The 17638-nt window shown below is 39.2% G+C and overlaps 2 protein-coding genes across 2 annotated transcripts in view; one reads left to right on the top strand and one right to left on the bottom strand.

Annotated features, from left to right (window-relative positions):
* Positions 1-1017: 1017 nt before the first annotated feature.
* LOC129759705 (ATP-binding cassette sub-family C member 11-like) lies at positions 1018-3930 on the top strand (the record flags this gene model as incomplete). The annotated part of the gene is made up of 3 exons (XM_055757216.1): positions 1018-1300; positions 1363-1872; positions 2167-3930. Coding segments are annotated over 3 exons (964 nt in total), but the record flags the coding sequence as incomplete, so codon positions are not given.
* Positions 2393-17638, bottom strand: part of LOC129759706 (B-box type zinc finger protein ncl-1) — a 42598-nt gene continuing 27352 nt past the window's right edge. The window contains exon 6 of the mRNA XM_055757217.1: positions 2393-17638. This exon is cut by the window's right edge and continues 15566 nt beyond it. The gene's annotated coding sequence lies outside the window, so the exon portion shown is untranslated.

The following is a 17638-nucleotide window of genomic DNA, read 5'->3' as shown; positions in this document are numbered from 1 at the left end:
CCGTCACCCGAATATGGGTGACATGGCAACGAACATGTTAAAACTGCCTAGCGTTCAATTGTGGCCATGTTCCAGAGGGTCACCCTCGTTTGATATCATATTTCTACTTTCTTGCTGCAATGTAACATTTTGATTGCAGCTTTGGGTGGCTCCAGAGAGTAGCGTTAGTAATAGAACAACCCTCTGATGATTTTAAAACTTCCAATTTTCTGCAATATACGCTAGTTCATGATTTTGGTCGCACTAGACTCTAACCTGAGCTATAATAAAAATGCCTAACGTAAATTGGTGGCTCCAGAGAGTAACAATTGGTTGCAGTTTGAATTTCACCTTTTTCCAAAATCATCTGTTCTAATTGTTCTTTTTTTTTCAATGTAATATTTAAAACTACAAAAAATCAACCAATTCAGGCATTTATGCTAACGTGATGTTGAGATATTATTACGAACAAGAAATATATCTATTGAAAGTAAAATTTTTATTTCGACTCTGGGGCTCCAGAGAGTATCAAAGCACAAACTTTAAAATAATATTAAATCTTAAAATGTTCTGCAATATTTTGGAGCAAAACATTTGTTACTCCATTGTAAGTAGCTAGCTATCTGAAAAATAATTTGCTATGTTCGAAAAAAATTGGTTTCGATTTTCAATATTTTTCCTCCAAAACAGTTGTAACATTAATTCGTGGGTTCTAGTGTGGTATTCTCAGAAGCCACTTTTGATGAACGTTGTGCAAGTGATGTGGGATTTCCGGATTTCAACTTAAGCTGTATCAAAAATGCCTAGCATTTTGTAGTGGCTCCAGAGAGTAACTATGAATAGCTTCATCATAAAGTTAGGCGTCTTTAAAATCGGTTTGACTGTTTCAGCTCATAACAATCTACTAAGAGAAGTTTCAACCGAACTCCTCGAATAAAAAGTAAGGTCTATAGCTCAATGTTGGGCATTGCATTGATTTAATTACCTAATTTACATAGTTACAAATTATCTTGAACCAAAATTACAATTTTCTCCCAGCTTTTACAACAACGTCGAAGAGAACAGTACGGCGGTGTTCCTATGCCAATCGATCCGGCTCTTCGGCGACTACTGGTTCCGATTCTTGGCCCAGAGTGTGGGCTTAGCTGCCCTGTTGCTCATTCTTCTGCTGACACCGAATTCGGACCTCTCGATTCACCGTTACGTTCTGGCCATTTTCGGATACATAAGCTTCGTCCATGGACTGAGCAAATGTTTGAATAGCATCCTGACAATCGAAACCTCCAACAGTAAACTTAACTCTCTTAGGAACCAGATTGCAGTGAGTGTTTTGAAGACTTTTTTTTAAATCATATGCTACAGTTATTTTTTTTATTATTGAAGGACTTGGAAGTAATCGAAGAACCACAAACAGTGTCCGGTCTCACGAATTCCAACATCGGTATCTCGATATCATTCCGGGACGTTGTCTTCCAGTTGGCACACCGGAAGCTACTCAACATATCCAAAATGGAGATCAGAGCAGGAGAAACGGTTGCAATCACTGGTCAGGGAAGTACACTGCTGGTTCCCCTGTTGCATCGTATCATAAGCCCTAGCCGGGGTTCGATAAGACTCAACCAACTCAACCTGTCGCAAATCGATTGCGCACAAATAAAGAAGCAAATCTATGTGGTCCCCGGTAATCCGCAGGCTGCCGGCTTAACTGTGGAACAATTTCTCAACCCGGACGCCGGCTATCGAGTAGAGCAGATCAACGATGCCCTAAAGGAGGTTAAGCTGTTCGAAGCCGTTACCAAACTTCCGAATAAAATGGACAGTTTCGTGGATCGGTTGCCCAGGCCGGACCGACAGCTACTCGCCCTGGCTCGCTGCTTTCTGGCAAACCCGTCGGTAAGTTTTTTTTTGTTGAAAGTTTAGATTAGAAACTTGCAATGCAAAACACTTAATATTTGATGTTGGAAAAATCTTATATAGCTGTGAAGCTTGGAATATGAGGTCTGAGACCTGAGATTATGAACCTTAGACATGAGGCATGAGACTTGAGACCTGAGGCTCGAGACCTGAGACCTCATGAACTAATAAATGTTCCTGTCGATCCTATCTTGGAGGCCGAGTGCCTATAAACAATGCCGGCCTGCTTACCTATGATAATATAATGAAACCAACCGAAATTCTTACTTGCAGGTCATAGTAATTGAACATCCAGCCCCGGCCATCATGGATACGGTGAACTGGGCTATTAGGAAGAAGTTTGCCGAACAAACGGTGCTGGTGATCTGCACCCACCAGTGTCAGTACGAGAAATCCTGTGAACGGCAGATCAATCTGAGTGAGCTCCGTGCTGGTGGCAGATGAAGGAATGCAGGGATTACGTTCGGAAGACTGTGAACCAGAAAGAGAAAGACTAGGCTTTTACTCTAAAGTCGAATAATTTATTTGTATTCAAGGAAAAGAACCACAAATCGTTTTACAAATAAATAAAAACAGTGAAATATATATATGCGATCATGTATATCACGAATATTGTATTATTAGTTTTTTTTTTGTTTCAATGATTTAAATCCGCAGTTTCTTTTTTTTTCTTTGTTTTTTTGTTCGAGTAAACGTTACGCGGAGCTAATCTGAGTGTTTCTGAATTTTGTAATTTTTTTGTCTTTTTTTCTTGTATTTTTGACTCGGAAAATATTACTATTAAGCAGCAAAAATGTATATATGTAAGTTGTATATATAATATGTGTTTGTATATAATAGCATACTTTTTTCTCAATGCATTTCAATATATTTGAGTACGCCTCTAATACAAAGTCCTGCAGAAATTTGACTTGCATTTTATATTAAATATATAAATAGTGTCATCAACTAAGAAATACCCTGATGATATAAGAAAGGACTACCGATCATATTGGTTTTTTCTTTAATACAATGTTATTTTCCTTTGTGTATGTGTGATTCGCCTTTTTTTTGGTTACATTCTGATTCCTCTAGTTGTAATTACTAGCTTGGGTTTGTTTTTTTTTTCCTTTTTTGGTTTTATCCTATTTTAGTTTTGTCTTGATTGGCTTGGTAAAAGCAGCCCGATTGGCCTGCGTGTCGTGAAAAAATTTGAGTTGCTTGAATGTAAACAAGGTAATTTCGCGAATAACGGATCATTCTATCGTTCCCGATCTCGCGGGATCTCGTCTGACGGTTTTTGTATGGCTGGTAACTTAAGAAAGTACGAACAGGAGTAAAAATAAATAGTTTTGAATAGTTTTTCGTTTGCTGTTCAAGCTCTTGCTTTTGTGTAATAATTTCGATTGGAAGTTTAAAACTTCACAGCAGCATCCCTTTCAGAATCATATTTATGGGATATCGACGTTATTTCCAAAACTGTTTCAACCGAAATCCCGTTCAAACGAGTTCCCATTTAGCGTTTTCAAACAACACGAGTTTTCATGAAATTGTTTTCTCCACCAAACACCACATTACAATATTTGTTTTCTCCACTTGAAAGGATGCAGCCAAAAGGTGTGAAAACAATTCGATCAAACTGAACTTCCAATCGTGCACGCTGCTATCCTCAGATCGAGATTTTCTGATCCATTCCAGTTCGTTATTATTTTGTAACAGTTCAAGTCAGTTGAACTTTTTTGTTTGTTGTTGTTTCTTCATTTCTGAGGTGTTCCACCTATGGTTTTCTTTCCTAAACTGCTATTACGTGAACCGTTCTAAAATGTGAGCCCAAAAATATAACAGAATAAGTGTAATAATCCATAATAATTTATCTATATATACCTTTATAATGTAAATTTAAAACTCTTGCCTTTTCGATTATTTATTTGTTTTTTTTTTGTTGGTTTATAATTGTTTCAAAAAATAGTCATTTGTTAATGTTTGTTTGTTTTTCGTAATTCCTTCTAAAAGTTGTAATGTTTTTTTTTTGGTTGTAAATATTGTGCAAAAAATTAACACTAGTAGTAGTTTTTGTTTGTTTGTAATAATTTTATCTCTGTATTGAGATTGATTTTGAATGGATAGGTTTTTGGAATAAATATTAAGTTTCTAGTTTTTTTTTGTTTTTGTTTGTTTTTAATATATGTGTAGAATGCCAAAAATTATTATCATGTTTGTTTATCCACACCTCCCCAGTGCTTCGTTCAGCATTAGTTCGCTTACAGACGTCAATAAATGTTTGTGGTATGGGTGCTTGAGTTAGAATAGAGTTAAAGTTACATTATGTATAGGAATTTTCTCGAATGTTTACCTTAACTTTGCTCTTGCTGTGATATGTGACTTTACTAAAATATTTTATGTATTATTATTTGTTCGACACATTTCTAAACCACTACACTTTGTAATTCAGCAATCTACGGCAACACTGGCCTTATATGCTTATAAACACGTCAAGATTATCTGACACTGACAAGGGGAGCCTAACCTCAACTTCAGCTGTCAACATTATGAACTGCGGTATCATAGCTCTTAACGATGTGAATACATATATTGTATATTGTTGTATATTGATTTTGTTACTGGGGAAATACATTTTTCAATTCATAACACGGACACATCGCTGTTGGGGGAAAAATCCTGGCAAAGGGTTGAGGACTATAAGTTGTTAACCACCCCCTTGGTCGCTCGACTAAACATCTGACTTAGACATGCTGCCATCAGAATTTCGTAACGCAGTAACTCCTTCGTTTGGGAACCGAAATAGATTATACACACACATCGTAACATACTTGTTAGAACAGTTATGCATTTGAATAACATGTTGTCACACCACACGATTGGTAAAACGCTTTCCAAAATTATCAGATTAAGGCTCTCTCTTTTACATCGTTTTGCTACGACGCTAATTTGCGATGATACCTCGGTTCGGTACCATTTTTTACGATCTAGGATAAACGAATCAACTAAAAACCTTGTTAGGTGGAAACATGCATCATTTGGCCAAAGAGGTTGTTGGTAGGAAAAATATTGTCATTTTATTTAAAAAAAAATTAAGGTGCTTCTTAAGTTCTAACTTTCCCGGCATCAGCGTCAACGCGATTGACAATCGATCCACAACTATTCTGAACTAGCCTTAGAGCGGGTGTTTCCCAGAAATGCCATATTAAGACTTGTTCTCTGGAATACCATTTTTTTATAACGAGGTGCTAGTGCTGAAGTTATCAATTGTCATGTAGAATATCGGATTTAAGAATGAAACAGTACCTACTATTGACTGTGGAAAAAAATGGGAAGCTAGAAGACCTAGCAACAATGTCTGCTAAATAAGTATGACCCAGAAAAAATCACACGATGTGTCCACTTTCGTTCTCAACTAGGCAAGATCCGAATCAAGAACATACTTTCGCAATAGAAATCTTCGACTTTGAAGCCCACGCCTCAGAGATGGAAACCCTTCGCTTGAACAGACTTCCCTATCGAATAATCGAAAGGTTAGAATCCAGACTGTTCGGAGGCCAAAGATCATTTTGCCAAAACTTCATATTCTACTACAGCAATGTATGGGTCCGTTTTGGCATGGTCTTTATCTGGTTAAAAAAGCACTTTCCACGGTTCCTTGCAGTTTGCCCGAGTCCACGGAAGCACCTGATTCTTTGAATTGTCCATGTAGACTTCAGTATCTATTCTAAGCAACCCCTTCAAATACCATGACTCCGATGCTTGGTAGTAAACATGAATTCCACATTCTCCGGAACATCCTTAGCCGTCAAGGGTGAAATATACCGATCCGCACGTAAATTGGATCCCGAATCAAAAGAAAAAAGTTTCTCGTTTAAGAACATGACAATCAGTTGTATCTTCTTCAACTTAAACAGTAATCGCTTCGAGCAAGTTGCAGTGCTTTCATTGGTTCTGTTATCAAATGGCGCTTTGCTCTTACCCTTGATGATCGATTCAAATCAATTTTTAATCAATCGTTGTATGGAAGCGTTCGAGACATTCGCTTCTTTAGTCAGCCTCTGGATTGAGCTTACTACAGGGTCCGGCAATTGAACTGCTACATTACTTCAACAGTTAATATTTCGTTGCACACGAAACAGTATTGAACGACCCCTCGTCGCTTTGTTTACATTAAGTCTTCGCTAGCATTGGATATAGGTGTTACTTTTGTAATCAGGTGTTATCCGGAAAAATGGATCTCGAACAGAAACGTAGCGTTGTGGTTGCCTTGTTCCTAGCTGGCAAACGGCAGAAGGGCATAGTTCATGAGCTGTCCGATATAAGTGTGTGCAGAAGTTTTATATACCGTACAGTTGAAAGATACCCGGAGACCGGAAGTGCCAAAAAACGGTATGGTGGGGGACGCCGACCTACTGTGGTGACAACTGTTATGGCGAAGATCGTTAAGAAGCGCCTGAAGAGAAATCCTCGTCGTAGTGCCACTAAATTGGCAGAGGATCTCAACATATCGGATCGAAGTCTCCGTCGGATCCTGAAAGATAAACTTTAGACCAAGCCCTACAAGATCCAAAAGGTTCAAGACCTTACGGTGAAGCAGAAACAAGAACGGGTAAAAAGAAAGAAGGCGCTGCTGAAGAGGACCACGGAAGGAAGGTTAAAGAATATCGTGTTTACCGACGAGAAACTTCTCACCGTACAGCAGTTCGTGAATAAGCAGAACGACAGAGTTTGATTGCCAGACAGATCACGAAGCCATGCCGACTTGCTGAAGGCCACTCGGTGACAGAAACCAGCATCGGTGATGGTTTGGGCCGGAATCACCCGTGATGGCCGGACTCAGCTGGTTTTTGTCCCTGAAGAAGTGAAGATCAACCAAAATACATATCGGGAACTAGTTCTACAGAATGTCGTCGAACCGTGGGTACGTCGACATTTTGGTTCAAGGGATTGTGTTTTCCAACAGGACTCGGCGCCAGCTCACAAAGCGAAGAAAACCCAACTTTGGACTGCGCAACATTTTCCAGGTTTCATTTCGAGCTCCGAGTGGCCTACGAGTTCGCCAGACCTGAACCCTATGGACTTCGCTGTTTGAAGTATGTTGGAGGCCGAAGTCTGCTCTAAGAAACATGAAGGTGTAGAGATCCTGAAGCGACATCTCGTGGCAGCCTGGGATAAAATACCACAAGAACACCTGCGGGTCTCATACGATGCGTTCCTCGACCGTCTGCGACGAGTTTAACTCAAGGGCGAACAAGTCGAACTTTACCAGTGAATTTTGAAAAAGTAATTGGTTTTCAAGAGAAATTGAATGGATTTGAAATAAAAAGTTGTTGTTTTTGATCAATTTATATGTTTATTTCAATTCCGGACCCGATTCCGCTTCACTTTGGTCGTGACCGATTTTACCGTGCGTGCAGACAGTGGCTTTCCACTACCCGGCCACAGTGGACATGGTCCATCAATTTCAAGGAGAGAACGTTTCACAGTCGCTAGATGGCATACTTCAGCCGCCGCAATTTTCTTGGAAGAGTTTTGGACGAGAAGCGAAATGTCCACTATCTCTTTTGCGTCCATCTTTAGAAGGAGGATCGTTTTTGTGCGGTAGTAACATTGGACGTGCGCAACGCCTTCAATAGTGTTGCATCTTCGCTTATAAAAATGAGGATACCGAAATATCTCTGCAAATTAGTGGAAAGCAGCCACAATACATGACGAGTGAAGAATTTCAGGGAATGGATGTTACAGCTGGAGTGCCGCAAGAGTCGATACTGGGCCCGGTCCTGTGGAATATTACGTACGATGAGGTGCTGACATTGAGCCTGCCAAAGGGAGTAAAGTTGGTTGGTTACGCGGACGACGTACGTGCTACTAGGGTTACTCAACAGAAATCGTCCAGCTAAAAGCTTCACAGGCTGTAGAAGCGGTAGAAAGCTGGATGCACTCCAACAGTTTGCAGTTGGCTCACCATAAAACCAAGATGGTCCTGATATAAAACCTGATTTCATCGCAAACAGGTAGGATTACAGTTGGATCATACACTATCGAATCAAAGCGCGAGCTTAAATATTTGGGTGTGATGATTGACGACCGGCTCAGCTTTAAAAACCACGTTGAGTATGTGTGCAAGAAGGCGGCAACAGCAACAGCCACACTCACGAGGGTAATGGCGAAACACTCGGGAATCCGACGTAGTCCGCGGAGGATAATTTCGATTGTGGTTTCGTCAATCCTTCGGTATGGAGGGGCGGCCTGGAAACCTAGTCTTAACATCCAGTGTAACCAGCAGAAGCTGAACAGTGTACAAAGGCGAATGAATTTGCGGGTCATCAGTACATATCGCACCGTTTCGTCAGGGGCTGTATGCGTTGTAGCGGAAGTTCTGTTTATCTCGGTTTTGTTGGTGGAGGACTCCTATTGCCACAAAAAATCGAGGCACGCAAAACGTGAGAACACGAGCCAGAGATAGCTCCATGGCCAACTGGCAGCAGCTGTGGGACAGCTCAGAAAAAGGTGGATCCATCGCCAAATATCAAAGAAAGGATGGAGAGAAAGCATGGCGAAGTGGATTTCTACATGACGCAATTCCTGACTGGTCATGGATGCTTCATGAAGTATCACCACAGGTTCGGACATGTGGCCGAGACACCCGAACACGTGGTATTCTATTGTCCAAGATTTTAAGAGGAACGTGCCAACATATTCGCCGCCTGCGGACCAGACACGACAGCGGAAAACATATTGCAAAAGATGTGTGATGACATCAACACATGGCACGCTGTCAGCGATGGGCACCCACGGATAAAGACTGTTCTGCCAAGGAGTTGAAGACTGACGCAAATTGCGATCGACATAGGATAACGTAACTTAACTTTACTAAGCTTAATGAGTTCGAAGCTATCAAATAAACTACGCTAAACAATAAGCGTAGACGATCGGACCACGACTAAGTGGAGATGGATTGGGCACACGTTGCGAAAAGATGAAAACGAGATTTGCAGAGAGGCGCTAGATTGGAATCCAGAAGGTCATCGAAGAAGAGGCAGACCCAGAAACTCGTGGCGGCGAAGCCTAGCCGCTGAAATCCGAACTGTCGACGAGAAGCTTGACTGAGACCAGGTGAAGACGCTGGCTCCGGATCGTCAACAGTGGAAGTCTTTTACCACGGCCCTAAGCACCGGAGGATCGGCGCGGGATCATTAAGTAAGTAAGTAAGTATCGGACCAAGAAGACCGTGAAGATGACCTCAGGCGGTCAGGATGGTATTTAATTTACGAACTTCTAAGCGAGGGTTGCATGTGTAGCGCATATACGTGAATTAGTATTCCCTTCCAAAGTATTGCCTTAGGTCTGTGGCCCCAGGTGGAGTTTAGGGCGTATATGTATAAATACGGATGAGTATATAACGAGTCGACCCTTTGGTCCCATGGACCCAGAAGAGTTCTGGGGAGACACACACAAAATCCCAAAAACACACAAACAAAATCTCCAAAAACCACTCAAAACTGACTGGTAAAATATTCGCATTTTTTATGGGTCATACAGTACTGGTGACCAACTAAAGTGTTGTACCGCACATCAAGTTTGCTGTTGGAGGACATATGACATCTTTTTTTTCCTTGTAGGGGAGAGCCTACTGCGACCAGTAGTTGATGTACTGTGGTAATTACCCCGTGTTAACTATATGCTATCAGGCTCACCTGCACTATGGGTTGAAACGACAGTTGATTGCTGATTAAGCATTTTATCTTAATCGGGTATTATATTGAAAATGTGTGATACAACCTTCTTAGGGCTGACATGCAACCATATGTCTTTTGCGCTTATTAACACGCTCTCTTCTACTAAGAAGGGCGCAGCAGTTGCATAGAAGATGTTCTGCAGTTTCTTTTTCGGGTGAGTGGGAATATGACAGAAGGTCATACTGGCGACGAACATCTCCACCAAGGCAGATGTTACCATTTGTTTCGCTTGTATGTACTGCGAATGTACTGATTGCCCAGTTAACCGTTGACGATGTATTGTGCACGATTGGCGGAGAGCTTCCCCTCCTCACGTCTGACAATCTGACTGGGTCTTCCAGTTGTAGTGTCCATATTCTCTATCCCTGGACACTTGGAAATGCGTACTTAGTAGTAATTGAAGCGTTTCTTCTGGGTCTGTAGTGAACTCCCCATTGTTTTTCTTCAATCGACCCAGTCCATTTGAGTGTTCTTTGGATAACACATTTTGGAGCCTAGAAGCTTCTGGCGTAGATTTATCGGATTCACACTAGTGAGTACTCCTCTTAGCTGGTTTTTATTGCACTCAGGGTCATCCCAGTTTGTGTCAGCTTTAGCTTTATTGAAAAGTTTAATTTACGACTTGATTCGTTCCCGGAGTCGAATGCTGCTTACGATACTATGGGTAGCACTGAATTTTCTGGTCAAAGCACGGTCCGACAGATTGTAATTCCTTTCAATCGTCTTCAACATCTTACCACGCAGTTTCCGGTCGACAATTCCACTCCGACGATTGGCTTGAGGCTTCCGAATTGTCGTCAATGTTTTCTTATAACGTTTGATAACGCGCCATACGATATTTCTGGGCAATTTCAGCTGTTTAGCAAGCCTAGAAGCAGACCATAATGGATTTTCCAAATAACTGCGTGCACAATTTTCCCCTTCTTTTGGTTTCCACTTTGATTGTTTACGAATTACAGTCGATTTGCGTCAAAAATACACACGTAAAGCTGACAAAATTCCCGGCACGTGAGTGCCAAGCACTTCCAAATCCGTCCAGTAAAGTGCAGGTAATGATGTAATATCGCAATACTTTTTTGTTGGCGGGTTTTAAGCTAATAGCACAGACAAACAGATAGGACACTCGCTTTTAGATTTTCGCAAAGTCTGTCGAAGCTAGGCAATGTCGGTACTAGAGTGCACTGGAATCACTAAAACGAAAATATGATCTTTTAATCATGTTAGCAGTGCAATTATGTTCATCTCCATGGTGCATGTTTGTTGTTGAGTTTCGTTTGTTGTTTTCCGACAAAGTTTGGTTGCAGTTGATTTGGTAATAATTTAAGCCTGAAGAATCTAGCTTTTAGATTTGTGATAACTCCTTGCTCCAACTTACTGATTCCTCTGGATACACCAGTACACCACTACACATGTGGTACTGGGCAAGTTCACGGCGTATCTAATCAAATCTCTGTAGTGTATTCTAGACCGCGATCTCGGAAAGTCACACCACGTATTGTGTTGACTGAGGCCAAATACCACAAGATTCGACGATTAAAAAATGATCCGAACCGTGCAAATAAAAGCCGATCCAGTGCATAACTTCATGCAATTAGTTTAGCTATGTCTGCAATCTCCATAATTTCCCAAAAGTCGTGAAAAACCAAAAATCTTACAATCTTAAAATTTTTATTTTAGGAGATAGGATTTGAGAAGGACCGTCAAGAAAGTTTATTTTATAGCCGCTCTCGCTGCAAGCATGCGAATTACGGGAATCATTCTGAAGCAAAATCGAGAAAAGCGAGCGTAAATGTCGATGATGTGTTCACAGTTCTGGAATAATTACCAGAAGAAATATGCTGACTCTTGAGAAGAGCGGTTATAAAGATCTTTAAAATGAAATTTTTCCCCAAATTTGAAAAAAAAACTTATCAAGCATTGTAGTATTAAGCTTATAAAATCTTTGACGCAAACCTTAGTCTCAGCTTATTTTGTCAGTTTTTACCATTAAATCTAAAACTCTTTAGACCAATTTTCTGGCCTGCATAATTACTTCCAAGACAATGTCTCCATTCAAAACGCCTTGTTGTTGAAATGGAAACACAGATCCTGACGGCAATTTTTAACCGGCATTTTAAACCAAATAAGGGCATTTACAGAAATCAAAAAAACCATTTTGTATTTTCAACACAACATTCATGCACAAAAAAATTCACAACAGATCCATGCAAGAAGTTCTCTTCGATACCAAACATTGTCTTCCTTTACTGGAGGCTGGGAGATTCTTCGATTGTCCTTTGGTTTGTTACAGCTGTCTCTGATTAGACATCTTTCCCTCTGTTCGAATCAATTTGATATATGTAGGTATGCATATTGTTCCACACATTATTTTCTGACGCTAAAGAAAAATCGATTAGTAGTTGTAGTACTGCTGTGAGTCCGTTACCTGTGTTCTCCGGGACAGTTAAGCTACTTTTATTACGGCTTCGATAACAATCAAGAATAACTAAAAGCCAAAATTTTCCAACCATATTGTTACGGCAACATAAACTAACGATTACTTGTTTACGTTTGAGCTAGAAATGCCAAGATATCATGGCATCCTACTATGGTTTATTTTACAATCGCGATGTTGGTAGGCAATGTCGGCACCAGATGGCAGTCTAATCGCTTTGCGAAAAAATGATCGGATTTTCCTTAGAGTGTCCTGTCTGTTTGTCTGTGCTAATAGTTTGGTGCGGTATAAGAATATCTCGTCAATGCAGTTGAAATCCGAAGTTTTCGCGCTGATGGTTGGCAACCTTGCCAACTAGCGACGATGAAAGATTCATCAAACACTTCGGCAATCGGCAACCATTTCTTTTGTTTGGTTCCGACACTTGGTAGATGTCTGGTCAACATGAAATGTCGTCAATGATGTCAGCGTCTCTGATGTTGACGAATACTCCGGTTTCAGGGTTCAGCGACAATTCTATTTGTTTGAAACGAACCTAAATTATTCCAAAGTAATTTCGGTTTATCTGAGTCACTTTGACTGAGAGATCGAGGGTGTTCTTTGGGGATCGGTATCCTTCCATCAGTGCCATTCCAGCTTCAGGGGAGTTCGCCCTTTATTCGTGTCTGAGGACTAGCTAGTTGAGAGCATCAAGCACCGGCTCCTCAAAAGGGGAGTGGCACTCTTAAGTCGTTGACGGTAAAAAAGCGCCGCGAACGTTGTGCATCGACCCCGCACCGGAAGCGGAGAAAAGCTGTGAGTTACATAGTCCTATAAGCAACTAGTGGTTTGCTGGCATAATTTTTCATTAGCACTTTTCAATTTCGGGAAATTCAAACTTAAAAACTTCTATACTGATACACTATTTGTAGCAAAAGTCCTAAGGCATCGTCGTTGTAAATTGTTAAGAGATGTCGATATGCTATGGCGTTTCCTAAGTCAAATCGAACAAAACGATCGCACCTCGGTTGCCAATCCACTGAGCTGATGCACGGAATTTAAAAAAAAAACCTCACAAGAAAAACTTCTAGACCCAAACTTTCCAGGCCAACAAATTTATATTTAGCGTTACCTAATTTGCTGTGTTCCGAGGTTGCTGAATGCATAGCTTTGACTTGGTCGAGAACGCACCGAAATCTTTTGGATGCTGGACGTTCAAAGCATTTTAACTTAAAATCTAACCTGCCTAAAATGTAGAGTGTTTATGTTTCGTCGGTAAGCTCATTAAAATTTTCCTTCCGGTTACTTTCCCGTTATCGATTCCGATCTGGTGCCAAAGTCGTACACATAAACGCATGCCCGTCTATAATAGCTTCTGCGTTACAATTGGCGCTCACCGAACCGCTCGTGGGACAACGTTCTGTCACACTGTCATTTACTCGTTTTTTTTGTTGAGTTTGTTTTCCCTCCAAATCGAAAGTAATACATAAAACTGATTTTATAAAATATTTCACAACCGTATATGGTCTAAAAGTGTTGATTTTGTGGTTTATTCAATATTCGTTCGTTTATTTGTTGTGTTTTTGTTTCTGGAAACTGGCATATGTAATTAGGAAATGTTGGCTACCGGATATCGAGGTTTTCTTTTATGTTGCCAACCGCTCGACCGTTACTAATGTTGTTCATTTCAAGAGAGCTCGAGCACAATTCGATGGAGATAGTGATCAGTGTCCTATTTTATAAGTGTTAAGAACATCCTTTTTTTCCTTCAGATACCTACTATCCAACGAGAACCATTAAGTCATTTTTTTTAATATTGAATAAATTTGCAAGTGGTAAACATCCAGAAGAAGTGATTTAAGTTTAGTGTGTGATATTGAGATTCAACCTTCAAAAGGTTTTTATATGTCCTTTGAGACAGGACACTTCGTTGGAAATGGAGATAGCATTGCACGTGGAAAAATATGTTATAAAGGTTTACGTGGATTTTTTTTATCGAGCCAACATTTCATAATGCGATTTGTTGAGTATTTTTGACTTTCTTCCATGGCGGGTTCAAAGCAACACTAGTTCTATTTGGTTAGTTAATCGTTGATTAGTAAACATTTGATGAACTTTTATCCGCTTCGAAAAATAATGAATAGTATTGTTTATCAATAAAATATTGCTTTCCTGGTATTATATTCCAATTTAGGTAGTCTGATCGTATTGATTTGCAAGATTGGATTTTGCATTTTTTTTTTCTCATTTATTGGTTTTCTTTTTTTTTAATCTATAATAGAAAGTGATCTACGAATATACGACCTTGTTTTACTTTATTCTACATCAACATGTTTAAACATCTTTGATTAAGTTTTTCTGGGTTGCATCCTAATAGGTATATATGTATAAGGTTTTAAAATTTCATTCCACAATCGAAACGCTTTATTTTTGTTCAATACTTGGTCACGATGCCTGGTCTATCGACCAGAAGTTCAATGTTTTAATTTCTGTTTTTGGAGTTAAGATTAAGTTCAGTTCAGCCAACTTACGCTGTTCATGTTTTTGTTTGCTGCCATATAAAATTTCTACTTAACGATATATACTTTGTAAAACTTTGATTACAATTGTTTATCTTTAAAATACGCGTACTGCTTGATTGGTTTGGAGATGCCCGGTCTTATTGAAACCTGATGGATTGAACACGGTTTCCTGTTCCGTTTCAGGCTTACTCGATGAACTCATACAATGACGCTGAGTAAAAATTCAAATACAGCGTCAGAAGTTTGATTTTATACTAATGCCAGATCTAGTACAGGTTTTTTCTCTTTTGTACGGGATTTTCACCATCTGGGATGATTCATCCTTACTAGTACAGGTTGCTTTTTCCACACTGTTGAGTGTGGAAAGGCGCTACTCAACCCGCACCGATTGAGAAATTTCTTGAACAAATCTTCCGTGCACTAGAGTTTTTTTTAGAAGCAAATCCCAAGCCATTCCAATCCATCAAAATAGTTTCCAACTGGCTCCGAGGTTTTCCCCAAACCAAACTGTAGTGATGGTGCACGCACTTAGTTTCACTATAATGCTACTATGCAACTCCGTGTAAGAAATAGAGAGAAAGCATCGAAAACATTCCAGTATGGTCAATATTGAATTGTTTTTTTTTTAATTAGTTTGTTATTGTAACACGACTAAAAGTATGTCTATTTGGCTCTCAAGTTTCGTGACATCGCTAGATTTAAGTTGCCCGCTTTAGTTGAGATATACAACTGTAGACCCGCTCGAATCGGAACTTTCGAAGCATCCAACGGTTTTGTGCAAGTTATCTGGTAAATTACTGCTGAACCAATGACGACTCATAAGAATTCGACCAGGAATATTCAAGTTTGTATGAAATACGCGATTTGTTTTTCTACATTCCCTACAGTTGCCCGCAAAGTCTTTCTCGTATTTCAAAAGTCACTATCGTTCTCTACCTAGCAAAATTTCACTCTTCGTGTATACAGGGCGACAATAAGCTGTCGTACTTTTTTTATAATTACTTCAACGACCTAGAACTTTGTTTTTTATATACAATCAAATCGAATCAACCAAACAATAGTAACATTTTTTGGAATCTTGGACTACCTTCTGTAGACTTCCATACGTTTTTCAGTATGTAGAACATGCCTTCGACGCTGCTCAGAACTACAACTCATCTTTTTTGTGATGGTTTCTTAGGCCCGTTTGGGTCCTTCCTGCACTCCATACGCTTCTTTAGAAGTGAGAGGGACATTTTTATTTTACTTTGAATTTTCTTTTTCCGTACCACTTACTCCATCCTACTCCCGCGTATGTCCATCATCGTATAATTTAACATCCCAAATGTCGCATACTAACATAAACGCGGGATTCCGAAGGTCACATTTGGCTGCAAATAGGTTTTACGGGATTTCCAGGTACCCATGTTACGTAACAGTTACTCAGAAACTGCCATCGCCTTCTGAAGAGCTAAACATTAAAAACGGAACTTCAGTGCACCTTCTATGCGAAATTTTTATAAAGGCAATGTATCTGCTAAGCTTTTTCATATAGAACTTTTAGGAGAATTTCAAGTGCTGTGAAAAAAATTTCGGATTATTTACATCGATAGAATATTCAATTCAATCCTAAAATTAGGAGTTTTTGCTAGCCATAGCAGATAAGTGGTGCTTTCAAAATTTTCAGCACCAGGAGGACAAAAAATTACTTTGGAGCCCTCAGCAATCCACAGGCCCTGACCCACTGCGGTAAATATTTCAGGAAGCGCGCCGTGAATACAGATCTCGGCTAGTTATTTGGATATCACTTGCACCCAAGGTTGCCGAAAAAAAATTCTGTGTTTTTGTCTAGAAAAATTCTCGAATTCTGTGATTTGACCCTAAAATTCTTTGACGGTTTTCTGTGACACTATTTTTATGAAGTTCATTCGAGTAAAACATCAACAAATTGGAAAATTTATATACAGACGCTGTTCGTTTTTGGCAACACGCTTGTAAATTTTATGTTGCCAAGATCGAACGGTTTTTTTTGTCACTTTTATTTTTAAATTCATTTCAAATTAGTTAAAATTGGTGTAAAACCTTATATTAGCATTAAATTTTTCAATTTGGCTCAATTATATTAGTTTTAAGCAGTAAAACATGGAAAAATTCATGTTTTTACTGTTTAAAACTATTATAATTAAGCCGAATTGAAAAATTTCATGCTCATTTTACGTTTTACATTAATTTTGATTAATTTGAAATGAAAATAATCGATAAAAAAGTGACAAAAAAACCATCTTTTTTGGATGTTGCTAAAATCGAACGGTTTTTGCCCGGATGTTGCCAAAATCGAACGGGCTGTTATTTAATAAAAAAATCAATTTTCAATAACTTTAATTAATTTTTTCATGAATTAGAGCCATCAATAAAAAGTCGAAAGTGACATAAAAAATTATAACTTTGGAAATCTGTACAAAATTTAGAAAATCTGTGAATTCTGTGAAAATTTGAAAAATTCTGTGATAATACAGATTTTTCTGTGATTTCGGCAACCTTGCTTGCGCCCAGTCGAGTGTGCTGGGTGTTCCTTTTTGTATAAATGTTGAGAAACTTCTATGCTTTTTCTATAAAATTTCATTTTGTCATTATACATTTAGAACCTTTAAAAACAAATAAAATGCCATAGACTCTCATTTTTCAATAAATACGCTCACTCATGACTTTAAACATTGCACAGTGAAGTTTGAATACTTCTAATTACTGCTCTAAAAACTGATGCCAAATTCCTGGTAAAAAATTTCAAAAATTGTTGCTGGTTTGGTCGAGAGGCTGATTAATTTTATTGCGACCTGGAGAGTGGTTCAATTTCCAAAGTAGCTTTGTTTTTAAATCAGTATAAAAATCAATGGACTAAACCTAAATAGACCGACAACCTAGAAATCTGTCATCAGGTTGTCAGAGCAATCTGTCAACCGGATTTTTTTTTTCAGCGCATAGAAGGTTTCAGATGTTCCCCTAGGGGCTGAATAGCATTCTCTTCAGCCACTGAAATGAACTTTCAAGTTCGTTTAAGAACTTGTACTTGGTGCTGATTAGCATTCTCCTCAGACAGTAACGAAAGCTGA

The sequence above is a fragment of the Uranotaenia lowii genome, unplaced genomic scaffold, assembly GCF_029784155.1.
Source record: "Uranotaenia lowii strain MFRU-FL unplaced genomic scaffold, ASM2978415v1 HiC_scaffold_250, whole genome shotgun sequence".
NCBI lineage: Eukaryota > Metazoa > Arthropoda > Insecta > Diptera > Culicidae > Uranotaenia > Uranotaenia lowii.
Note: the sequence above shows the minus strand (reverse complement) of the source record. Positions and strands in the feature narration are given on the sequence as shown.